General features: G+C 37.4%; 2 protein-coding genes across 3 annotated transcripts; one reads left to right on the top strand and one right to left on the bottom strand.

Moving 5' to 3' along the window:
- Nucleotides 1-5,854: 5,854 nt before the first annotated feature.
- On the top strand, nt 5,855-12,613 carry LOC133806750 (nodulation receptor kinase-like). Of its 2 annotated transcripts, XM_062244840.1 has the most exons (16): nt 5,855-6,044; nt 6,151-6,383; nt 6,968-7,472; nt 7,685-8,160; nt 8,256-8,406; nt 8,599-8,670; nt 8,780-8,848; nt 9,700-9,771; nt 9,892-9,963; nt 10,070-10,260; nt 10,384-10,619; nt 10,702-10,828; nt 10,912-10,983; nt 11,083-11,269; nt 11,525-11,657; nt 12,048-12,613. In XM_062244840.1, exons 2-16 carry the CDS (start codon nt 6,287-6,289, stop codon nt 12,372-12,374), a joined length of 2,787 nt encoding a protein of 928 aa, XP_062100824.1. In that variant the 5' UTR covers nt 5,855-6,044; nt 6,151-6,286; the 3' UTR covers nt 12,375-12,613. The 2 variants fall into 2 exon arrangements, with proteins under 2 accessions (XP_062100824.1, XP_062100830.1); XM_062244846.1 differs by having other exon boundaries at nt 5,855-6,383.
- A 527-nt stretch (nt 12,614-13,140) lies between these two features.
- On the bottom strand, nt 13,141-13,878 carry LOC133806776 (protein BRICK 1). Its single transcript, XM_062244868.1, has 2 exons — nt 13,608-13,878; nt 13,141-13,470 (listed from the first exon to the last, which is right to left on the bottom strand). The coding sequence occupies exons 1-2, from the start codon at nt 13,738-13,740 to the stop codon at nt 13,346-13,348; spliced, it is 258 nt and encodes an 85-aa protein (XP_062100852.1). The 5' UTR covers nt 13,741-13,878; the 3' UTR covers nt 13,141-13,345.
- Between the last annotated feature and the right edge of the window lie 12,864 nt (nt 13,879-26,742).

Below are 26,742 nucleotides of genomic sequence, written 5' to 3'. Positions count from 1 at the left end.
AGCACGGGATAGCTCCGACTCTAGGTTTTCCACCAACTTCTTGTGTTCAACATCTCTCAGAGACAAAGCCTCCTCATGCTCAGACCTGGACAACCTCCTTGGCGAGGGCTTCCTTGGTAGCTTCTCGTTGATTGACAGCCCCCTCCAGCTCCATTTGGGTCGTCTCCAACTTCATCGCCAGCTCTGCCATCAGCTCCGCGTTCCTGTGAACCAACAAGGCATCCTGGAACAAAGCAGAGTTAGAAAACACAAAAGAACAACGATATTAAAGAAACAAGACAGATGAGTGGCTTACCGCAGTGACTTGATGACGAATGGCCTGGGAGACGAAGAGCGCTTCTTTTCTCGCCCAGGTGGCATAGCGTTTGAGCTGAAGGGTAAACATGGTAGTCCTCACCTGGGCCAGCAAGTCTACAGTAAGGGGGGTCGTATCCTGCCCCAACTTAGGCCGAAATCCCATCTTGGCTGCTAGCTGATCCATGATCTGTTGAGGGGCATTGAAGGCCTTCGGACGTTTGGAAAACTCCACCTTTCGACGGAGGATCAAGGCCCGGGCTACCTCGTCCCGTTTATTGCACCCCTCTTCCCAGGCCCGGGTCACCATCTTTATCCTCTCCTCCAGGATGATTGAATCCTCTTCCCCAGGAAGGGCAAATTTTATGGGAAGCTCGAGAGCATCCGGGAGCTCTATCGTAATAACAAGGCTTTCACCAAAGGAATGCTCCTCGGACAGGGTGAAATCCTTTGGCCTTCTTGGCCCGTTTTGAGGAATCCGCAGCAACAAAGTCCGTCTTCATTTTACTATTCCCACCTTCTTCCGAAGGCTTCTGCTCCAAGTTAATAACTTGGAGAGGAGCAGATGGAGATGGATGCTACTCAATCAGCGCCGCCAAGACCAAAGCAGCAACTTGAACTCCTTTGGAAGCTCCAAGGTTCATTTGTGAGTCCCTGAGTATTAGTTCGATGATTTTCTTCTTAGCCAGGCCCTTGGCATTTTTCTTGGCTGAAGCCTTGGCCGCAGCAGCCTTGACCTCGATCATTTCCTTTATTTTGGCCACGGGATTAGACATGTCCAGGTCACCTGAGACAGGAATAAAAAATGGATTAGTAATGTAAAGGAATGGGGGTGACAGACAAATGTAAAAGAAACATGCAAGTCTAAAGTCCTCCGGGACAAACCCCCATCCATGGAATGGGCATGACTTAAGTCTCCTAGTGAAAAAGCATGAATTTGGTCCCCCATGTCATCAAGGTCCAAAAAACTACCGTACTGAAGGAACTAGGATGAATACATGAGGGTCAGCATGTATACGACAATGGGGCAAGGAATCCCCAAGTTGCTAATAGTCCCGGTCAAATAATCCTGGTACTATTGCCTATTCCTAACTAATCCCTCAATATGAGGGGCGTAAGTTAAAACCGGAGGCGTTTTACCTTGCCCCGAAATGTTGGCCCCAGGAGCTCCAGTGTTGGGCTACCTCCCTTTGAGAAGGGCATCCAGCTCTTTAGATTCAGCCCACTCCACACGGCGCGCCTACTTCTTTTTCAGCTTCTCCACGTCCGCCTTAACCGCAACATCCACTGCTTCGTTATGAATGAGAGCCAGCTCCTCTCTCAGAGCTGGATCCCTCTCACATTGCAGTCCCCAGAAGCTAGGGGTATTTATCCTGGTTCTCCGTGGTCACAAACCCTCCTACATCCAGCTCCTCGGCACTGAGGGTGGTGTAATACTTTTTTTTTATCTAGGATCGACTTAGAGAGTTGGGTTTGAGCATAGGGACATGTTCATAGGAATGTGAGTTTCCAATAAACAAAACAAAGTGCTAGACGAATAATGAAGAAGGGTGACTTATCCACACGCTAAAAGTCCAGCACAAGGGTGGGGTTCTTCTCTAGGAGGAACTCGAATATCATGAACCAGTAGTGTCTGATATCTGGGGGATGTTTCTACGTGTTGTATAAAGCCAGACTAACGCCACAGGCCTTCAACTTATAAAATCCATCTCGCATAATGTCTTTGGAATTCAGTTGCGGCTCCAACCAGTGAAAGTACAGCACCTCCGTGGGGGTGGGTGTCGCGATCTCCTTCGAGGCGCAAAATACACGTCATCCCGTAAGTAATTTGTACGCTTGGGGTAGAAGCTGGAAAGACGCGTTCCCCACGAACTTGACGAACTGCGTGTAGAAGTCGTGGAGCAGAAGAGTGGCTCCCGCACTGATATGGCCTACGCTCCAGGCCCTGAATGTGCCACTCCAGTGTGAGCCTTCTCTTCCCTCCGGGCAACCTGTTGTAGAAAATCCCTGTAGTCAACTCTACTCTAAGGGCCTTTTCCAACGAGTTCAACATCTAGTAGTTCCGGAACTCGTTCACTTCCCCGTCCATTTCCCACGTGTTACCAATGGGAAGCTTATGCCCCTCTAGGACCATGGGGCCTGTGTTAACAGCATCTTCCGGGTGCAGAGTGACACCACGACTCATAATTGGAGACCTGGAAGCGAAAAAAAAAAAAAAAAAGCGAGAACCAAGCAGTTAGCACCAAAACCAAAGAAAACTAGTTAAGGTATGGGGGTTCTCCTAAAACTGCTTGGAGAGGTCCCTTCCAGACCCAGATCTAGGACCAATAAAGATCCCAGGAACATAAGTCAGGAACTAAAGGCCAAGGGTGTTTGCTAATAAAATAATTCACCTAAATGGTTTTGAGGCATCCGAGTTCAATGATTCAGGACAGTTAAGCCCGTTCCATCAATCAAATTACCTATGGTATGGGAGGTTCACCTAGAATTTTCCCTACTATTCATCTCTACCACCGCCACTACCTAGGACCATCGTACACGGTGGTCGCGACCCTAACGGCTATACGGTCGTGAAAACAACATGGCAATAAAAATGACTAATAGAAATAAAGAAATGACCAGAAAACTTACTATGGGGTAGTGGATCTAGAATTTGTTTAAATTCAGGTGACAACGCCGGCAGGAATTCGGTCTTGAATCGGAGGAGGCGGCACAGCAGCTCGTCGACGTTTCTAGACCAGTTGGCCGAGACAGAATTGTCTTCTTGCTGAGTGAAATAAGGCTTCGTCGGAAATAAATGGGCATGAAGATGCACTAATCGTTGGAGAAGTTCGTCGACAACTTCGGACATATAAGGCTTTGGCTCTCTGCTCTCTAATTTGAGAATTTGGGATCAGTAAAAATGTGGAAAGGAGTCTATTGAGGTATTTATAGGAAGAGAAGTTGCTATTCAATCCAACAGTCCACGATGAGGATCCCAAGATTACCTTCATCCGACGGTTCCGAAAAGTGCAGAGGCATTAATTGGCCCAATCGGGTACTAAATCATGGATTCCTCAATCCACGATTCGCACCTACCTTATTCAACGATCCACATTGAAAACCCTAAAACAATCCTCATCTGTCAGCTCTAGATAATGCAGAAGCATTAAACAGCCCACTCGAGTGCTCAAGTCACCTTTTTGTATGGACGGGACGATTCGGGAAATGCACTGACACCCATCAGTCACCTAGGTCATCAAAAGATTTTCCCCATATATTTTGGGCGCGAGTGGCACAGATGTACCATCAACCTGGAGACATGTGTCTAGGACGTTGGGAATGTGAAAGGACAGGATCGACCAAATGGCCCCCAAGTAAACAAAACCCGGATCTCGGTAAATGAACCGCGACTTAAGTAAACGAACCGGGATACATGTGATTGATTCAGGAGGAAGAAGGCAAGTCCCCACCGTGCAAATACGGATGAAGACTTGGCGGGTAAATATTATCCATATTTTCCACCTATGACATGTGGCACGGCCAAACGGGTCCATGGGCCCATTTAAGAGGCACGGGCCCAACCTGGGCCCAGTGAACAATAAACAAGGAAATCATGTCGGCCCGAACCATACCATACCCACTTACTGGCAAGTAGCGCAAGCATAGCGAAGGGGCCAGAACTAAGGTGCAGGCTCGAACCACCTTCCTGATCATACTCAGTCTATATCCTCCAGGATGTAAATTATGGTGGCAGATGATCCATTCCAGGAGACAAATCCCATCAAGTGGAATCCATGAGAAGACACCACCATCAACATGTTCGCCTTGGTAAATGAACCCGGTCCTAGTACACGAACCATGACTTAGGTAAATGAACCCGGATCACCTAGCCAGATAGAACAAGCCTAGTCCTTCCTACAGCTGACGTGTCCTCGAGAAATCCGGCAGTTGGTCTCCCTAACTAACCTGTAGAATGTGGTACGCACGGAATGTACACTATTCCTAGGAAATGGTACTGCCACTACTCTGACAGATCCTGTCCCCAGAATCTCCTTAGTAGCCCATGCGGATTAGTCCGTGCTAACATACAAAGGACAATTGTAAGGCTTCACCATGCCTAAGCTGGCCCAATGGGCCCAGATTAACAACCCTTAATTATGTTACATTTCTTGTATTATGGCTCCGTTAGCGAGCAATTGTAATTATATCCTTATTGGGCCCGGATTAGTCCAACCCAAGTGACATGACTACCTATAAATAGGGTCAGTCATGCACTGTAGCAAGGATCCCACATTTTCTCTTATAAGAAAAATGATGCTGAACTTGCAGAAAACATTCATTGTCAAAACTATCTAAAGCCTAATACTAGTAACTTGTGGACTAAGACTCTTTAACGCCCCAACCATGTAAAAATTGTGTTCTCATTTATTTCTTAGCCTTTCTTTCTAGCTCTTACTTTTCAATATATTTGTAATTTCTAAAAAACTCGGTAAACACCTGGAGTACAGTTTCCCAGGTTAGAAAAACTCAAATCCAGTATCAAACATAGGAAAGTGTTCAAATTCTCATTCCCGTCTCCAAATTCATGCATACAAAACGACTTATAGTATTGTTCATAGGCTTAAAAACAATTAACATTAAAACATAGAAATTAAAGTTTTTCTCCTGTTACTATAAGGGTGCCTCCATGATCACATCGGTCTCTCCTAACACATTTGTTGTAATTATTTTAATGAAGATTATCTTTACTCATAAAAATTTATATAAACGCCCAAAACTAAAGTTATATTAACAAAAACTATACATATAATTGATATTACTTAATTTTTGGTTATTTATAATATATTTAACAAGGTCATGTAATAGTTACTTCTCTATTTTTCTTATTATTATTTTTTTCATGGTACATATATTGAGACAAAACTTAGGAGAAAAACAAAATAAAGAAAGACGATCAAAAAATACAAAAAACGTTGTAAAATGTTGGGATGAATAATTAATTACCTAGCATCTTTATTTACAGTATAACATGATTATTAGAGCATTCACTTTAGCTTCTCTTAATATTTTTTGAAGGAGCTCTATACCCTTCTATAGCTATAGAGAAAGGATAATACATTTTAGAGAATCTTTAAATAAAGAATCAATTTGCATTATCCAAAGGAGAGTATTTTTAATTTGTTTCATCAAATTTTTGAAGAATTCTCTATTATAAAGCATCTAATGTGAAAGAAATGTACAATATTATATAGGTTTCGAAAATTTAATTAAAATATTGTAGCTACTAAAGCATATTAATTGGGTAGGAATAATGAAACCAAACCCAAATAATCGAAGTTTCGTGTTTGTATATTAATATCAGGTAATAAGAGACAAAGAAGGAGACGAAAGTAGACCTTGCTTCACCTATTTATTTAAAATCATATTAGCTTAAAATATTATAGCTAATCAAACACCCACCACCACCACAACCAAAAACACTACGTGTACTTCTTAATTTCTTATTTAATTGTTTTAAAAGACTTGTTAGTTTATTATATATGTGTAAGCAATTGTTTAATTATTTGATTTTTAAAAAATGTATTTTAAAATTATATCAACTTCGTACTAATATTCTAATTGAAGTAGTCTCTCTTCTTCCCTGGCTATGCTTCTTTGCATGTATTATTCTACTCCATGATACAAGTCAAACCCATTTATCAAATCGTTTTCTTTTCCACAATTTCTAATTCCCTTTTGATGTTTTCTTGTCCTTTGAAGATTTCAAGGTCCTGATTCATCTGTGTACATGTTCTAATATGCTTTTAATAAGTTAAACAAGGTGCCTTTTTTTCTTTCATTATATACCAACATATATTCCATGTGTCTTTCTAGGGAAATATCAAGAATTTTGGTTAAGTTGAAAGAAAGTCAGATACCTACAAGCAAAAATAGAGAAGAAAATGAGTATGAAAAGACTTTGGCTTTGCTAAAAGCTTGGTAATGAGGACCAAATGGAGAAGTTAAGACGATGATGGAAAGGTTGGTCAACAATTGGGTTTCAAGGGTATTTGAGTGTTTTATCTTCTGCTTCTTCCTTCTACCCCAATCAACTTCTGCCCAAGAAGGTAAGCCATAATAAAGATAATGGTACGAATTTTGCTATAGATTATCATAGATCAAGATATATAAACATTAATAAATTGCTATAACTGTTGTTGAATTAGGTTAAAATTATATCTATTTCAGATTAATTAATTTGTGCTCAATTAGGTTTCTTTCTATATCAGTTTTCCTGAGATAGTTGTATATGTAATTGATTTGTTTGAGTTAGGATTTCAAAAATACTTTCAAGACATGGTAGGCAGGGAAGGAATAGGGATCGATTTTGGTGGTCATAGGCTGATTAATTCATTTGCATGCATGTGGCATTTTCTACTGATACCTTATGATAAACTTAATTAGTAAAATCATGATTGAAAAAAAATACATGTGGTAATTCATTCTAAAAAAAAGGTTAAGGGTTACACAAAGCCACAACCTCGTGAATTAGCAAGTTCCTCTTTATACAACTCGCCTATATATATATATAGTTACATTTTTCAGTTGTCTAAAGATATTCCCTAATAAGAGACTAGTTTTAGCCACAATACCATAAAATTGCAAGTCACAGAAACATTAATTTTTATTAAATGAGTTATTTTCAATGCAGGATTTCTCAGCCTAGCATGCTGTAAAGACAATTATAGTGATCCTCAAACCAACATAAAGTGGGAATCAGATTACAATTGGTTCCCTGATAAGACAGGTTGCCAAAAAATAACCAGGGCAGCTGGTTATGATGAAAATCGAATATTCAACATAGATTTTTCAGGGAAAAGATGTTATAGACTAGACACAATAAAGGGTCAAGATTATCTCATAAGGGGTACATTTTTATACAACGATGATACAGTATTAAAACCATCTTTTTCCATTTTAGTTGGTGTTACTAAAATTAGTCAAGTAAATTTTCCAAAAGAGCTGGAGGTTGAAGGGGTTTTTAGAGCTACTAAGAGGTACATAGACTTTTGCTTAGTGAAAACAGTGGGAACCCCTTATATTTCTCAGCTTGAATTGAGGGAACAGAAAAGTTTGGAATATTTACGAGGGTTTTCTAATATTCTGAAAGTGGTCAAGAGGGTTGACTTGGGAATTCAAGAAGGAGACATAATAAGGTATGTTTTCTATTTTTATTCAAAACACATTAACCATGTCAATGGATAAAGTTTACTTGAACATAACTGTACAAACAAGTTAAGAAAAACAAAACCCAATTTTGCCCAGATATCATATAACCATGCAAAGAATGACCAAATCAAATTGATAGTAAATAGGAAGTATAAACTATGACAAGATGCTAAAGTCACATTGTTATGATTCATTTCAGATATCCAACTGATCCAAGTGACAGAATTTGGAAGTCAGAGCCTAGTTTTGAACCCACAAGCAAGCCAAACCAAGTGGCTGATGCCAAAGTTGTGAACTACAAAGCTAATCCTGGAGTACCTTTACTAGTCCTACAGACAGCTTTAGCTAATCCCAACCGATTGGACTTCACCCAAAATGACCTCGACACAGAGGATTCAACGTACCGTGTGATTCTCTACTTTCTTGAACTCAATCAAACAGTTCAACCTGGTGCAAGGCTGTTTGATATATCCATAAACAATGAGGAAAAGGAAACCAGATTTGATATATTGGGTAATGGCTCCAACTACAAGGAGCTTAGTTTTGATGTAAAGGCAAATGGGTTTCTTAATGTGACCTTGGTAAAGGCCTCTGGATCTAGTTTAGGACCCATTTGTAATGCTTATGAGATCTTTCAGGTGCTCCCATGGGAACAAGAAACCAATCCAAATGATGGTGAGTTCAAAATTTCAACCCAACAAATTGATAACTGTTCCGTTCTTAATACTCTCTCTTTCACTTACTGAATTCAACTCTCTTATTTCTTTTAGTGGATGTGATTTTGGATGTCAAACATGAGTTGATGGTTTTTAACAAGCAAAACAAAGTTTTGGATAGTTGGACTGGAGATCCATGTCTTCCAAGTCCCTGGGAAGGCCTGACTTGTGGAACCATGAATGGTTCCACAGTCATAACCAAACTGTAAGTTTTGCGTACTTTGTTTGTATCAATATTTAAGCTTGTTAGGTTATTGAAAGTATTGAATGTGTTCAAATACATGTGTTTATGCTCACCATGCTTTATTTGAAATTAAAAGGATTATACTTGGTCAATTTAGGTATGCAAGTTATTGCTTCTGAATCTTTTTTTCCCATTTGATGCTACATTTTTCAGGAACCTTGCTTCAACAAATCTTAATGGACCAATTCCTCCAAATATTACTATGTTGGCCAACTTAAAGACTCTGTATGGTGTAAAGCAGTATTTTCAATTTGTGGTGTTAACTATTGGTGTGGTAGTTGGACTAAATGACTAGCTCCTCTAACTCAATTTTTTTTTTTTTGGTGATGTGTAGGAATCTGAGTAACAATGGCTTCATTGGTGAAATTCCAGCCTTTCCTTCTTCCTCCATGTTGACATTAGTGTAATTTCTCTTTTTAATTCAACTTTACTGGGCTTTAACAAGTAGCTTTCACAGCTTGTGTTGAGATAATAGCTTATTATAATAGTCTCCGTATGCAAATAGTTCCGAATGAAAGTTACATGACTAGAGATGCACATTTTCCCCATGATTAGAGATGCACATTTTTCCCATAGGGACGCCCCCCGCGGGAACCCGCCCCTAATAGGGTGGGGAATCCCCGGCTAAATGAGGAACGGGACGGGGATGGGAATAATTTTTAATCTCCGAATGTTAAATGGGGAGGGATGGGGGATCCCGTTTAAAATTTTATATATTTTTGTAATATTTTATATCTTTTTTTTAAGTGTTATTGTAGTATAGTAGTAACTTTTTTAATATTTTAAATTTTATTTAGGATAATGTTTAATATTTTAAATAATAAATATTTTGAAATATTTTAATTTACATATAATTTATTACTTTTATTTTAAATTTTATTTTTTAAACAAATGGGTTTCCCGTGAGGATTCTCTACCTCAATAGGAGACTCCCCACCCCTCCCCGATGAGAAATAAGCGGGGATGGTGATTAAAAATATAAATAGGGATGGGGACGAGGAACACGTCCCGCCCCGTGTGCATCACTACCTGTGATTTCCCTAACTTGGTGAAGTTTCATAATATTTACATAAATTACTCCAAGTACTGAATGTTATTTCCGTAGCTTAGGATAGATCTCTTCTCAGGGGAATATTATTCAAGCAAGCTTTTGCAAAAACTTTTTTTTTCCTTGCTTGGATTTGCAGTACATGTTCCAAACAAGTATTGCAAAACAAATTTTACACTGACCGTTTTTCATTTCTCACCTAACAGAGATCTAAGGAGCAATGATCTTAGTGGGTCACTTCCCAGATCTCTTTTAATGCTGCCACATTTGGAAATGCTGTAAGTTTTTTTCTGTTTCATAAATTTAGTAAATTCCCATATTAGATTATATCAATCTATGGCTTAGAAAGCAAATGACATTAATCAAGCGTATATCAACTAAAAGCTGTTTGATAATAGATATATTGGCTGCAACCCAAAGATTGTCCAAGGGAATCCATATGGCTTTAATAGCTCAATACTTGACATATGGTATGAAACACTGTCACAAGCATTTACCAAATAATTATATATATATATATACACACAAATATTTACACACATATATAACATAATCCGAAATTTATAACTATATCAGGTCTGGAACATGCATCTCTATCAGTGAAGGACAAGCAGCACCAAATCGAAGTATCATCATAGGCTCTGTTGCAGGTGGAACTCTTCTGTTGACTGTGGCAGCTGGTGTTATATTTTTTTGCTATTACAAGAAAAAACTGATACCTCAGGGAGTACTTAATGGCAAAGGATTTAAAGGACCAAGATCAAAGAGTGGGTACACTGAATCCATATCGAAAGCTTGTTAATGCTTTGCTGAATCTATATTTTGTGTGTTTGTTAAGATCAGTTTCGAGCATATTTAATTTGATTTGCATATTATTTTTGAACCAGCAGAAACTACAGGCGTGATATTCTCGTTACCCATCATAGAAGAGACGGTGGTGAAGTCAATATCCATACAAACATTTAGTCTGGCCAACATAGAAGCTGCCACCCAAAATTACAGAACTTCCATTGGAGAAGGTGGCTTTGGTTCTGTTTATCGTGGCACTCTTCCTGACGGCCAGAACGTGGCAGTCAAAGTCCGATCCGCAACTTCAACTCAAGGAACTCGAGAATTTGAGAATGAGGTATCACATCTTTCTGCAACAAGCATTCATTTGCTGTCATCAATTGTCACTATGCCGTTTTTTAAACATTTTCTTTGTACAGCTAAATCTTCTTTCAACTATATTCCATGAGAATCTGGTGCCTCTACTTGGTTATTGTAGTGAAAATGACCAACAAATTCTTGTTTATCCATTTATGTCCAATGGTTCCCTCCAAGATCGCCTATATGGTACATTTCACATCCTCTTTTCTTATCTCTTCCTCTGTACCGACATTGGTTTTTGACAGATAAAAAACTTGCTTTCTTAACAGGAGAAGCATCGGCAAAAAGAAAAAAGTTGGACTGGCCAACAAGACTTTCAATCGCTCTTGGTGCTGCACGAGGCAAGTGATTTCTATCTGTGATATTGGTCCATTTGACAATTTTCCAATAAAATGTCTGATGCAATGAGGTTTGAAGAACTCTTTCATGTGAATCTGCAGGACTAACGTATCTTCACACATACGCCGGGTGCGTTATACATAGGGATGTGAAATCAAGTAATATACTTTTAGATCAAAGCATGAACGCCAAAGTTGCTGATTTTGGTTTCTCAAAATATGCTCCTCAAGAAGGTGACACTGTCGTTTCTCTGGAAGTTAGAGGAACTGCTGGATATTTGGACCCAGAGTATGATTTTTCTTCAGCTCAACTTTTGCTATGTAGTTTTCCTTCACTTTTGTTAATCTAACTCCAAGAAGACAGTTTCTGAAATCTTTTCATTTCCTCTCATCAAAACATATTGCTGCCTTATTTTATAAAAAAATAAAATAAAAAAACTGCATCCTTTGTTCTTTGAACCAACATGGAGCAACTTTTGTTTTCATACATGAAAACTGGAGAACGAGACCAAACTTGCTCAAATTTATACTCTAATGCTTTCAGGTACTATACAACCCACCATTTATCTGACAAAAGCGATGTCTTTAGCTTCGGAGTTGTGTTACTTGAAATCATAAGTGGTAGAGAGCCACTCAACATACGAAGGCCACGGAGTGAGTGGGGTCTGGTTGAATGGGTATGAATGATCAATTTCATAAATTTCTGAAAATCACCATATTGTAAAGTATGATTTCATGTGTGCGAATCTTGCATTTTCACCTGTTAACGAGAAAAATCCACCATTGTGAAAGATAGAACTGTTATTTGAGTCAACCCAGACTACATTATAGATATAAACATAGTGCTATAGACGCATTGAATTCACATACAAAATATGCACATTATTATTACTCATATCATAATGTGAGGATTCATAATGTATATATTTTTTGTGAATTGGAAGTTTCCGTACTATCTCATATATCATAATGTGAGGATTCATAATGTATATACTTTTTGTGAATTGGAAGTTTCCTTACTATCTCATATATACTAGAGACTAAAAAAACACCACCTCTGTTTGCAGGCTAAACAACATGCAAGGGAATCAAACGTCGATGAAATTGTCGATCCAAGCATAAAGGGAGGTTACCATGCGGAGGCTATGTGGAGAGTGGTGGAGGTGGCATTGTTATGCACTGAGCCCTACTCTGCTTATCGACCTTGCATGGCCGACATCGTCCGTGAACTAGAGGACGCTTTGATCATAGAGAACAATGCATCAGAATATATGAGGTCTATTGAGAGCTCGGCTTCCATAGTCTTGGACAAGAGAATTGTTATACCACCGTCCACTCCAACAGAAGCTTCACCTACTTTAATACAAGCCTTGCCTCCTCCAGAGCCAAGATGATAAAAATAATAATAACTGCTGTAACAAGCCTTGAAATGACAAAGAAATGAGGATCTTTTCTTAGACTTCTCTCCCTTGTTGATTTTTCTTCTCTTAGACCTTTTTTTTTTCTTTTTCCACTATTCACTCGAGCAATATACATTCTGAATCACGATGAATGGGCTCTGTTTTGGCACTATTTTCCCAGAATCCAAAACGAATACAAGTGTCTATAACTACAGCCTCATAATTTTATATTATCCGGAAAAAAAAAATCTCTAGTCTACCAAATGGGACAACATGGGTCAAAGCCCATTACATAACAAAATAAGAAACTTCAACCAAGAAGATTCGTGTTCAGCTCTAGAACTATGAACCTATGTACATGGTAGACCGAAAAGCAATTAAAAAATTCACTTGGGAATGTAAGCAGAAAAACTGTTATTACTTCCTTTATACTAGTTCCTCTACAAAATAGTAAATACTACAATCTTCGATAATCAAGAGACTGTAAAATCATGAAACTTAGATTATTAGGTATGCTCCCCCGAGGAATTGAATCAACCCTGAAAAATGTATGACAATCCGAATCCCATATCTCATGAAGCAAATCATGGGTCCTTTTCCTTATTCCCCCATGGTTAGGCAGGAATATAATTGTGATTTGTGAAAGTTGGCTACGACATGATCAGTAAGTTTCGTAAAGAAATGAAAAATAAATTGGTACAGTGGGCAATGTGTGAAAAGAAATTATCATAAATGGAAGAACCCAAAATGGATCAGCATATAACATGAAACGAAGGCCAGCTTATTTATTATTGTACATATGTAAATATATGCAGACAAGACAGTAGCTGAATGGTAGCTAAAACATTAAAAATCGAATAATTTAACAAAAAAGAGAAGAAATACAATAATACTTCGAAACTGGGTTTACAGAGATCAATAGAAATGAGGCAATGTAGTAGTAGAAGTACAAGGGCAAAGGTTGTTTAATTTGAAAAAAGAGAAGGGTTAGCTGAGGCTGTACCCACTTGGACTTCAAGAAGTTCAAGTCTACGTTCCAAAGTATCAAGCTTTTCATTCAATGTGGCCAATTTGCTCTTTGTCGTAGCCTCTGACCAAAAACAGAAAACCATAACAACATTCTTCAGGAGATATATACATATTGATTTGGGGGCAATTGTAACCTAAATTAAAGAAAGAGAAACCTTTAGATTGAAAAACAAAAAAGGGGGGAAATTAGATAAATACCAAATTGAACAAGGAAATCGAAGAGGCGGCGAACGTTGAGGGAGATATGAGAAATGAACTCGCGATTCTCCCAATCGGCTTGAACTGCTATGCCTACGTTTACCGCATTGGTTATTCCTCCTGCCCGAGCCATTCAATCAATGATCTCAATGATCAACGATCTGCAATTGCAATTGCCCTAAAAAATTTACATAAAACAACAAAGGGTTTTGGTCTGGTCAGGTTGGCAGCTTCAGTTGACCACTAATATACGTTTTAATACAACTTAGTGGTTTAGTGCCCAACTCAAATCTAAAATAAAATCCACTCTAACTAACCTTACTTTTTTTAATAAAAGAGCGAAAAAAAATCTAACTATTCTTTCAAGCAAAGTAGTATTGCCGTTAGGCCAATTTAATTTCTTATTATATAAATAAATTTTTATAATTTACCAGTAGTATAAATAAAATTAAAATGATGTCTATAACTATACTCTATAAATTAACATACACCTCAAATTATAAATTATAAATATATTTATTTATAAACACACCTTATATATTATATCTTGAATCATATATTCCTTTAACAACAAAATTAAATCAATAAAATCGTACACCTCATTTATAAAAAAAATGATGAATTTAAATTTTTAATAGAATAAATTATTAAATAAAGAAATAAAGGTTTAATACAGTCTAAAATTCAAATTTTGGGAAAATATTTAAAGTGAAATAAACCTATTTTTATATAATATGATTTTTATAATTAGAAAATTTTATTATTGTGTTTTTTCAATGATGAAAATAATTTTAAGAGATTAGAAATACTCAAAGAAAAAAATAGAATTTTAATCTACTCAAATTAAGGTGTGCTTAATAAACACTTTTTATTTTTATTTTTTTTGCAGTGACATTTTTTATAAATAAATCTGAAATGATATTTTTTTAGTCATTTTACTTAAAAATTATATAAAATTGCCATTAATTATTCGCGATGATAAAAAATTTCCCGAACTTTTAACGTTAGTGATTTATAAAACTTTCGTTACATTTCGTCAATATGGCTAAGGAGTATTGATGTGAGATTGACACGTGTGTAATTCAAAATAAAAAATTTATTTATAATTTAAAAATTTTATATTTTAATAAAAAATAAAAACCAAAATTTAATTAAATATATAAAACAAAATTTGACATAAAAGTTTCTGCAAGTGCCCAAAATACCAAAATCAAAATCAAACTTAAATGTATAACGATTCTAGAAATGTAGAGAAAATAAATGGGCAACATCAAGCTTTTCTTCATCATGAATTACATCAAACAAATTACCAAAATCAATTTTCATCATGCACCTCAAAATCAAAATAAAATACATCACCGAAAATCAGATTTCAACACCAAAAATCAATCCCATTGTGAAGCTTCCATAGACCACATACTGAGCTTTTTAAACTAGTGGAGGACCTCGTCTCTCACAATCCCTCGCCCAAGACCCATGAACTTCGTCTCTCACACAAAATCATGAATCTCGTCTCCCACAGACCCCTTGCCCATGACCCACGAACTCTAGAGCTCTTCCCCCGTCAGCCATTGCTGCCTCTCTCACAAATCTAGAGCTCGATTGACGTCGTCGCCTCAGCCCAAACCCATCCAATCCTAACCCCATAGTCCTCAAACCCATTCGACCCCGACAACGTCAGATCCAACCAAGCCTGACCTCTTCAACGCCAGTCCAATTAACCCTAACAACCACCACCTGAGAAAAAGAAGAAGAAGTCGGAGGAAGAAGGAGTCGTGACTCGTGAGGAAGAAGAAAAAAGAAGGAAATAAAAGTAAAAAAAAATAGTTTTAAGTTAAGGACCCCGATTTAGTCTCACCCAGCCCAGAGACGAAACCAGTTTCGTTAGTGAATCTAGGCCGTCCTTTATTTTTTTATCTAATCCAACGGCTTGGGTGCAAAGGAAGAAAAAAGGAGTTGAACTGACATTGAAGTGACATTTACAGTCTAGTAGTAGGGGTATTGAAAAGTGTTGTAGGGTCTTTGTTTATTCTTGGTAACTGGTTGCCTTGTGCACCATTACAAACCAAGAGTCTTTAGTTTCTTCACCATTGTTCTCTGTTTCGAAGCTATTGTTCTTTTATGGGAAGATAGAAGAGGAGACGGAAGGAAGTTCATGCTTGTGAAGTTATAATCCAGACGGAGCAAGCAAGATTTGGTGTATATCCTCATCTAGGTGAGTAATTTTTTTTCAAACCCATATGTTAATGCTGGTGCTATCTGAAGTTCATGTTTTTTTTACGTTTAAACAGAGTTTTTTTTTTTAAGTTTTAAAAAATCCATTAGAGGAATATAAGCCCTATAATAATCGAGAAAGATCATTAACATTGTGTGATTTGCATTTTATTTTTTAAAAAAAATATTTTCCAGAGTAATGGATTTATCTTTTAAGAAATCAATGCATGTCTAGTCAAATTTTTTTATAGGGTTATGGAATAATGGAATTTTGTATGTCTTAAATAGTTAAGTTAATGGGTTTCTCTTTTAAGCACCCAGTGTATGGTCAATATTTTTTAGGTGTGTTGGTTATTATGATTGCTATGTGAAATTTATATCACCTATTTTCAACTAGTTTGGTTACCGAATCTGAGATATAGATGTGCTTTCTATATGATAATCTTTTTTTTCATTGTTATTTATGAAAATCATATATTTAGATTAATCTTGAAATTTTTAAGAATAAGATTAATTGAATGATGTGGTGGTTAAATTGTTGAGTATCTTATTCATATTTGGGAAATTTAGGGAATGACCTTAAAACGCAAACGAGGAGGTGTGGGTAGGAAACAAGGTACTGGTGGCAAGAACGATGAGGATGGTGATCTAGGGTGTGTAATTTTTTTTTTCTTGTCCCTATAAGTTTAGTATTTCCTTAATGATTTTTGGTGATTTAGTTATCGGCTTGATTTCAGGACATATTGATAACTCTAGGAATTAGAGTTATTTTACCATATTTTATATGCTAATTGTTGCTTAGTTCTTGAGTTTTTAATTAACTTATTAAGTTTTTATGTAATTTTTAATTTATTAGTCTTACTGTAGTTTTCTAGATTTTTATATGTTTTTATAGATATTTTATTATAATATGTTGTAATTTAATTATTTAAAATTTGTGTTGTTAGATTATAAGTATAAAAAAATGTTATTTTATTGATCTTGGTTTCTAAAGTAGATTAAATTTCAATTAGTATTTTCATGGACTTAATTTGAGTTATTTTACAATTGAAAATATTTAATTCTAATTTAATATTTACTTATTTTGTAATAAATTGTTGCATTTTAATGCTCTTGAAAAGAGAAGAAAAAATGTTAGTTTTGAAGAGAAAAGGAAATAAAAGTGATATTTTTGTAGAAAGTAACAAGAAAATATTTTCTTTACAGGCCCATGCTAGAGCCCAGGCCCACGGTCAGCTTCAGCTCCAAACCAGCTTTCGGGCCTCTGCCCCATTCAGGCCCAATCTGGGCCCGTTCCCTTCCTGCCCAGCTGCCAGCCCAAGCGCCTGGCCCAGTTGTCCCTCACGCCTGGCATCACACCTCCAGCATCGAAAGCTTCTCCTGCCGCCACCTGTCTCCCATTTTGCCTCCATTACCTCCTTGCTTCATCAAGCACCTGCCGCATCTCCTCCCAGCAACAAATCCAATTGGGCCAGCTCTCCACAACATAGCACATGGCCCAAGCCATCTCACAGGCCCACGCCTGCCATCTCAACAATTCAGCCTCTCCAGCACTCAGCGCCTGCCTTCAATCTGCCTCCAAAGCAGCAAGCAACTAGCCACCTGCAACCGCCTGGCCCAGCTTGTCCTCAGCCCACAAGGCCGCCTGCCACCAGCAGCCTAAATGCTGCATTTTGACACTTTTTAGCCTAAAAATGTCTAAGTGTACCAATTGTCCCCTAGGTTCAAAATGCCACTTTTTGCCCACTTTTCTACACATTTTTCACCCAAAATCATCATCACTCCTATAATTTACCCCTATTTACCATCTTATTATTAACTTAATCAATTTACTTAATTTAAATTGATTATTTTAATATTGTCATTTTGGCTATAAATAGGGGTTTTGAAGACCATTTTAGGGGGCTGAATGTTTTGGTTACCATCTTTTTATCTCATTTTCTCTCTACCATTCTCTCTTCCATTTGGGTTTTTCAAGAGCATTTTGCAAGTATGTATGTCATTTATTTTGTAATTTCTACTCTAGTTATGTGCTTCTAATCTTTTTCATAAGATTATTAAGATCATGATGAAGCAACTTGTAACTAGGTAATATTTATGTTGTATGTTGATTTCCCTTGTAATACAACAAAGTTTATGGATTTTTCTTCTACATATATTTCTTTCATCTTCAATATCTTGTATTTTAGATTGTTAGAACATATTTACACTTTGTTCTTCATTAGTGCATAAACATAATATTCTTTGTGTAAGATGTGTCATTAAATTGTACACATCCATGCTTAGAACAAAATTATTATGTTTTGCCATATAAATAATGTTCATTGATTTATTTGTTATTTCATTAGATTGATTTACACTAAATGCTTTGAAATTATAATTTTGAAAAGTGAGGAAAAATCCTATCTTTTTATAAGAAATTTGTGTTTGAAATTATAAATCTTTTTGAAAAAGGATAGTTTAAATTATTTTAACTATCACTAACACTTGGGAATCAATATACTATTAAATATTATTAAACTTACATTTTGTGGATTCTAGTATCTTAATAATCTTTTCTTTTAACACTTATTTTCAACTCATTATTGGTTTATTTTCATTATCTTAAATAGCTTTATTTTTCAATCTTTTATTTTATGTTCATAATATTAAAACTTATCAATCTTTGGAACTAGGCTAGAATTTATTACTTTTGATTTAAAATAGTTTCATTTTCGATTTTAGACAACTCCTTTGGGTTCGGCATCCTTGCTTGCGATCACTATTCTATATGGACGATTCGTGCGCTTGCGATATATAAATTTTTAAACATACCCGTTTTGGGTCCACCACATATAGTCTGGAAACAGTTAAGAATGAGACATCCAAGCTCGAAAATTTGCTAAGAAAGAAGAGATGACTAGAAAATGCACTTGTAAGCCACATTTGTAGAATTACTTCCTTGTTGTGCAAGATTTTATGTATATTGTTTGACTGTTGATTTTTTTTGTTTAGATTCAGAAGGAGCTAGCAACCCAATGGAGGTCTGCCCTAAAGAGCATTTTGACTGGTAAATCGAAAATGGGGAAGGAGGTGGCACCAGTTGATTCTGATTGTGATTCTAAAGGTGAAGACCAAGATGGGACTGATGATGATGACGATGATGCAGAAACAGAAGTGGACTCTCGTGAGATTGGGTCATGTGACATCGTGACCCGATGCTCATTTGAGAGGGTATCTCGAATTGTGAATAAATTATCTGATGAACAGAAGGCCATGGTGCATGAAGCTGGGTTTGGAGCATATTTGAGAGTTGACTTCCCTAGTATGTATACTCCTTTGGCGCAGTGGCTAGTTGAGTCAGTCGATGTTGAGAATAGTTGTATGAAAATTTACGGGAAGATGTTTCCCATTTCTGGTGATGTTTTCCAACGTGTGATGGACATTACAAACGGAAACCACATTATTAATGAGAAAGCAAAAGTTCCTGAATGTGAAATTAAGAGTAGAATGATTGCTGGAAAGAAGCGTGTGTCATTGTCAAGCCTAGAAGCACAGTTGGTAAAGTATGTGAATACGGACGAATTTTTCTTGGCAAGTTTCATTTTGGTGATTGTTAGCAGCGTCCTCGTACTTGGATCGGGCAACCAGTTGTGCACAAGTTACATAAACATAGTGCGCGATTCTTGTAGAATTCCTCATCAAAACTGTGCCACCCATAGCGTTCGATGCCTTATGAAATCTATCAGAAAGTACCAAGCCGGTAACTTGTTCCACTTGAATGGATGCACTGTTTTCCTTCAGGTACTTATTCTTTCTGTTACTTTAAATTTGGTTTAAAGGATTATTTTAATATGAAAGGGACAAATAAATTGTTGTTTTGTTTTATACTATGGCAGTTCATGTACTTTAACCACATACAAGTCCCCAACACGTATGTTGACCGATCCGTTCCAGCCATCACCTTTTGGACTGATGAACAATGTAAAAAAGTGAAGGGCTACATATGCCAACGTGGAGGTTTTAGTAACTGAAAAATTGTATGTGAATTATTATTTTTTATGTAAGTTGTACATTACGCACCTTTCTTGGTGGACTAATTGGTAGCTTGTCGATTCTTATATTTTTTAACAAGTTCACGTTGTCACTGAACTTAGTATTGGCCCTCAGCAAGGATGGTCTAGCCATAGTGGGGACTATAAGGAAAGTAGCATACTGATGGAAAAGCTTACAAAAGTTGGTCATCAAGTGGAGGGGTTGATGGCACTAGTTGTTGCTTTACCAAATAAGTTGAGGGTTATGGCCACTCAGGAGGTAACTAAACTGTTAGGGCAAAAATTTATAGGAGAGGAGAATGTCAATCAGGGAGGAGAGAATCCAGTTGATGGAGAAAAACACAATAATGTTGGAATGAATTTGTCATAGGAGTTGCTAGATGTGGTTGTTGAGGCAAGGAAGTCAATTGCTAAACCCAAAGAGCCAAATCCTTGGGGTGACACTGGGCTAGAACATTTTCGTTCTAGTAAAGGGCTTGTAGTAGGATCATTCATACTTGCAAACCTGAAATCCCTACAGATATACAAGATGACAGATTATATTTTCAACCATAACTTTGAAGATTAGTATGTATAAGTTATTTAAGTATACTATTCAGCTATGATTTTAAGCTTTATTAATGTTAATTAATTTTTTATGCAGCGCTCTGATTTGTGAATATGAAAGATTGGTTATTGATTGCGAGTGCATGCGGTCATTGGAACTTGGGAGATGGGTTCGGGGAGAGGCAAGTATTAAATTTAATTGACTGGCATTTTTAATATGAAATCCAATTTATCTAACTCAGATAGTGAACTTGTTATGCATATTGTTTCTGCATATGCCAGGATATTGACTAGAGCTGAGCGTAAGAAACAACTAGACGAAAATGCAGCCATATGGTTTATGCCTATGAATGTATCAGTGAGTTGGATTTGTATAAACTTTTGATCATGTTTATTTATATTCGCCTAGTTGAAATTACAATGTTATATAACTGGTTTAATGAAGTGTTTTTATATTAAAACTATTTGTAGGAAAAACATTCTGGTAAAGGGTATTCAATTAATTGTGCTGCACGAGAAAACAAATGGAGAAAATACCATTTTTTCTGATTTTGGGAAGTGCCAAGAGGTGATTTATAATGCAATTTGTTTAGTTAGACTTATATATTGACTATGTGTTTCATTACCAATACAACCTTGTATGAGTTTTTCATAATTATTCTTTGTACTTTAGATGGTGGTTCCGATAATGAAAGATGGAGATCTGGGAGCTAGACACATGTTCGTGGTTCGATTGGATCTTCTAGGCAGAACCGATGTGCTCTGGGATTCTTTTGTAGCAAATGGGGATATGGATGATAAATTCGATTGTACTACAGAAATGGTATGAGATTTTGTTAATTCAAAATTGATTACATGATTGACTGCCTAATACTTTGTCATATGTGGATATAGTTGGAGACCTTGGACACTTTATTTGCATTTGATATTAATGCCACTCAAGAGAGTGGATGGAAATTTGCTGGGTTTGAGATTTCTGTAGAAAAAGTTTGCCTCAGCAAGCTAATAGCTACGACTGTAGAGTGTTTGTTTTGAAATACATGGACGCCCTTAGTGATGGAAATGCCACTACGTACGAGGTATGTAAACTTTAGTTTAAGGGATGTGTGGTTCTATTTATTTTTTCTATCGTACTGTTATTTATGAAATTGACACAAAAATTATATACATAGTTTGATGCTATTGCGGAGCGTTTTCGATTTGGAAATCTTTTGGTATGTGATGAATTCAACAAAGGAAGGGAGCGGATTGCTCGTGAAAGGGAAGATAATTATAATATATTAATCAGTGTGGATGACAGTGGCGAAATTGACAGAATTGGGAATAACAATGGTGAAAGTTCCTAGCCACTTCTGATCCCTGTTAAGTCACAGTCTGATAGTCGTTTTTCAACCAAGAAAGCTAAACGGGCAAACATGATTCCAACTGTGTCTTCTCGAACCAGGAGTGCTAGTCGTAATGCAATTGCTCGAAAGCTTTAGGTTTAGGTCGTTAGAAGTCTAGGCTATCATATCTAGCTTTATACATTTTCAGTTGCATCTTAGACAGTTGAATTTTAATTTTGAGTCTTCCTCTTTGTGGTAATCTTCAATGTGTTTGATGATGGAAGAATGAACTATGTCTATATATGTTCTTGATGGGTTGGTTTACTAAAATCCAATACATGTAAGATTACTACCTTTTTTTGCCAGACATATGGACTTTGTCCAGTTTGGATCATAGACTTGGACATTAATGGTTAATATTTTGGTTATGTTATATGGATTGGAGGTATGAAGTAGCAGTTAATATAGCTTCCTATTTATGAATTGGATTTAACTTTGAATCTCTAATTTTAAAAAAGAACCTCTAAATTTGACAAAACTTGAGATTTGTAATATTAAGCCATTGAGGAATGTTAAAATTTTGTATTTCAATGGCCAAGTACATGAGTTATAGTTTAAGATTACTTGAAAAAAAAATAGTGGCAGTAAAACACATATTGGTATTTATAAGCAATATCTTCAAACCATTACTATACTTGTCGATTAAGTGATCACCAAAACGCTTGATCAAATTCTTTAATCTTAAAAATACAATCCAATATTTATTTCAAACAGTATTTATTTGATTGACAAAAACGAGTACAGTTTATGGTTTTGATTGGAACCAAGTTTTAGTAAGGCTTGTGCACAAATTAGAACATAACCATTACACAAAAGAATACGACAAACAGGCATATAATAAATAGCCTAAGCCACATGCATTCTTTCTTCTTTTTTGCATAATTTTCCTTTGGCACTTTCAGACGCTCGATTAAGATGCACATTGCTTCCGTTGACCTATTAGAAAATTTAGGTTCACACCAACCGAAGTGGCCCCAACCAACTTGATACAAGGTGGTCTATTCAAACCATCACAATTTGTATAAGATTGTGTTAAAACCGAAGAAACAAAAAATATAAACTTGTAACAAATAAAAAAGAAAGTTAGCAAGAGGAAAGCTTACATAATTGGGACAACCATAGAACCGTCTGCCTGGATTTTTCGTGGTCCATGATACTCGAATCACAACATCCTCTCCACAACGACATTTTCTTACATTATCTGAGAAGTTGCTAGATCCCATACTAAGTGTGTAACGCCCTACTACCTTAGAGCCGTTACATAGTGAGTTTAAAAATAGAAATCGTGCTTTTGACTGACTCTAAGTGGTTTCTAAAACCAAAAGTGTGAATAAATCAGAATTTAAGGCTGTACTCTTTGAAAATGTTTAGTTCCATTGAAAACGTTAAGTATCTAACATCTGGGATCCCAAAATAAGGTTTACAAAATATTTACAACTCAAAAATAGATTTACACCAGGTTAACTATCAAAAGAATGGGTTAATACAGCCATTTACAAAATGCCCCCAACCAAAGCAGTCGGGCAGGCCGAACATGTACGCGCCGCTCCCACGCTCTCCATACTCATGGCCGGTTGACTGACTCCTTGCTTTTACCTGCCACACGGAGCACCCGTGAGCCGAAGCCCAGCAAGAAAACCCAAATAGCACATAACATATGCAGATAATATCACTGGCATAATTCACTGATAAATAGGAAATCATTAATTAAACAAGCACGGCCATGCCGCCCCAGAGGCCTTACCAAAGCTTGGGGGTCTCGGTCATTACCGTAGGATAACTCATGTATCCCTTGGGTCCCACCCTCGCTATAGCATCCCATGTGCTGAGCGTTACTTCCGGCCCCGCTGCCGTACCCGGCCTACGCCGCTCTCGGCCTTAGCCGTTCATTCCATTACAATCACACATATAACACATTCAGAAATAACCATTCAAACATACAATAATTTATCTAAGATTACACATTCGCACACAACACAATCTAGGGCCGCGCCCTGCAATCACACAGTGGGCCTATGCCCTATTCTCAGGTGTTACGGTTTTCTTACCTGTATTCCGTGCTTTCCGATGCACCACGATCACGAGGACGGTCCACTAGTACGAGCCTCCCGAAATCCTAGTCACAACACACAAAAGACACTTTTAATACCAACCAAGCCCAAGACCACTTCCTGCGACCAATCCCGCACTCCCGGGACCTCTAAATCCATAAAACAAAGCATCGGAACCATCCCCCGTGTCCCCGGGAAAAACCCCTAAAAATCCAACATTTGGGCTGCCAAAATGGCCTAGGGCCGCGACACACCCATCAAGGGCCACGGCGCCCAGAGCCCATGCCCCCATCCTGAAGCCTCCTCGCGCCGCGGCGCTCCATCGCGAACCCAGATTTTCTGGGTTTTTCCTGCATTTTTCCCGAGTTTTAACCTCTCCAAATCACCCCAAACCAATACCTAAACCCCAAAACTCAAATCCAAACCTCATATGAACAATCTAACACCCCATAAACACTAGAATCAAATCAAAACATCAACACACTCAAGATCCACTCCTTTGATTTCAAATTTCAGCAACTAACCCAAAACTCAACCATGCTTAGCTTAGGCATTTAAATTCCTTAATTCAAAACAAAAACCCAACTTAAATATGTAAAAAACCCTTACCTCAAATGAAGAATCCACACAAAGTCCTTGATCTCCTCCTAGACTCCCACTTCTCCTTCTCTTCTTCTTCTTCTTCTTGCTTGCCCTAGCCTTTCTCTCCTCTTCTTTTCCTTCTCTTCTAACTTTATCAAGACACTAAATGATCCAATGCCCAAACCGTATACCCCATATACCCAGCTGAAACTTGCCTATTTGTCTTGCCAAAAGACCAATTTACCCCTTCCTAATAATCCCTCCTTAGCTAAACCTTCAAGGGCACTTAAGTCTTTACACTTTCATTTCAATTCTACCACTTTCTATCTTAAAACTTGTTACCCATAGCAGTTACAAACGGTTACCCAGGTTACCCAATTACCAATAACTAACCACTCATTCTCAACTCAACTTATAAGATTCCCAAAGTATCCCCTAGGCTTCTCCCGAGCCGGGTACAACATCCCGTTGTGACTTTTAGACTAAATGGCTCACTAGGACCGTCTCGATGCGTGCATCCTGATAAAAACACCACCTCACATGGCACAATTCATGTAGTACAATTATCACAGTTATGCCCTATCATGGCCAGATTACAATCATGCTCATTATAAGACAATCAGGTCTACATGCATACTAATTCACATAGTCATGCATCTCAAATAATCAATTAGTCATATAACGTGCATTAAATGATAATCATGCATAAAACTCAATAGAAACACACACCAAATCCCATCATGCCCTCCAGGCACACTACTCCAGGCCCTTAAGCCTTAATACTGAATTTGGGGTCGTTACAAAGTGAGCCTTCAATGTTTGTCTCTCTGTGATAGTTCACATTATTTTCACATTGCACACCTCCCTGGTGGCCAACACATCGTAAGTTTAAAGGGTCAATGTTTTTTTAATGTTCCATGATATTTTGAAAGAGAACCAATACAAGTTAAAGTTGTCAATGGTAAATTCATAAGTGGTGAATTCATATAAATTCATAGGCAGAGTTTGATGGACGGAAATTGAAATTTTGGAGGGGTTGTCGATAAATGTGCATCTCAGACTAGGGAGTAGGGATTTGGTAGGAGTAGTCAATTGCTATAGTCTGCTAGCACAAGTTCGCTCTATGAACTTAGTTGGTATAAAAACATCTCAAATAATGTCGAACATTGCCATGCAATCCGGGGGTCACTAGAGAACACCTTGCCAAATAAGAGATGTGTACAACAGGGTTGCCAGTGCGGCTCGAGAAGAAAAACTAAAAACAGATGTCGAAGGTGCATTAGGATTCCTCGATTGTTTGTCAAGACGAGATCCAATTTTTTGTGTGTACCACTAGGCAAACACAGAAAATAGGCTTGCCAATGTTTTTTGGGTTGATGGACCCACAAGAAGAGACTACATGGCTTTCGGAGATGTCATAACTTTTGATGCAACGTACATGACAAACACCTACAACAAGTCGCTTGCGATATTAATGGGTGTGAATCACCACTTCTCCACTTGCATTTTTGGGTTTGCCCTGCTGGTCGATGAGAAAATTCCTTTTTACACTTGGATGTTACGAGTATTCCTACAATGTCACCATCAGAAGAGACCATTGGTTGTAGTCACAGACGGGGATAATGTCATGCGGGAGGCAATAAAAGAGGTTATTCTAGAATCAACACATCATTTATGTGCTTGGCATCTAAGCACAAATGCTTCTAGAAATTGCAAGGGTCCAAAGTTTACAAAAGGTTTTGTTCATTTAATGTACACTTACTACACCGAAGAAATCTTTGAAAGAAAATGGAAAGAATTGATAGAGAATTTTGAAATGGAAAGTAACGAGTAGTGCCAACTCCAATACAACAAAAGACACATGTGGGCAAAAACCTTCCTCCATGGTCAATTTGTGGCTGGAATGAGGACAACACAAAGGTGTGAGTCTATGAACTTTTGTTTGAAAAGATTTCTCTTAAAGAGATACAGTTTACGCGAGTTTGTTACAGCAATTGACATTGGAGTTACTAAGTTGCGTCACACTGAGAGTGAAGATGACTACCTCAGCAAGCACACACTCCCCCAAATCCCACCCCAATCGGATGCACTGCAGACCTACTACGATCAGAGTGCGAAATTTTACACGAGAGCTATGTATGACAAAGTGGTCGAACATATCAAAAAGGAGAATGGATATTTCATTAGTAGCCACGAAGACCAACTTAATTGCACTATATTTGGGGTGGGCAACTTTCAAGACGGTCAAACAAGATATAGGGTCACTCGTACCTTAGGAACCGACCACTTTACATGTAGTTGCTTATTCTATGAGACCAATGGC

Source organism: Humulus lupulus, chromosome 1 (genome assembly GCF_963169125.1).
Source record: "Humulus lupulus chromosome 1, drHumLupu1.1, whole genome shotgun sequence".
Classification (NCBI taxonomy): domain Eukaryota; kingdom Viridiplantae; phylum Streptophyta; class Magnoliopsida; order Rosales; family Cannabaceae; genus Humulus; species Humulus lupulus.
The sequence above is the reverse complement of the archived record's forward strand: the minus strand, read 5'-3'. Positions and strand labels throughout refer to the sequence as shown.

What these genes read in the sequence shown, in the direction of transcription:
- LOC133806776 (XM_062244868.1), bottom strand. Translation starts at nt 13,740, where the DNA reads ATGGCTCGGGCAGGAGGAATAACCAATGCGGTAAACGTAGGCATAGCA. An exon ending in CGATTTCCTTGTTCAATTTG is followed by an intron (nt 13,471 to 13,607) that starts GTATTTATCTAA and finishes GTTTTTGGTCAG; the next exon opens with AGGCTACGACAAAGAGCAAA.
- LOC133806750 (XM_062244840.1), top strand. Translation starts at nt 6,287, where the DNA reads ATGATGGAAAGGTTGGTCAACAATTGGGTTTCAAGGGTATTTGAGTGT. An exon ending in CTCGAGAATTTGAGAATGAG is followed by an intron (nt 10,620 to 10,701) that starts GTATCACATCTT and finishes TTCTTTGTACAG; the next exon opens with CTAAATCTTCTTTCAACTAT. An exon ending in CCTCCAAGATCGCCTATATG is followed by an intron (nt 10,829 to 10,911) that starts GTACATTTCACA and finishes CTTTCTTAACAG; the next exon opens with GAGAAGCATCGGCAAAAAGA.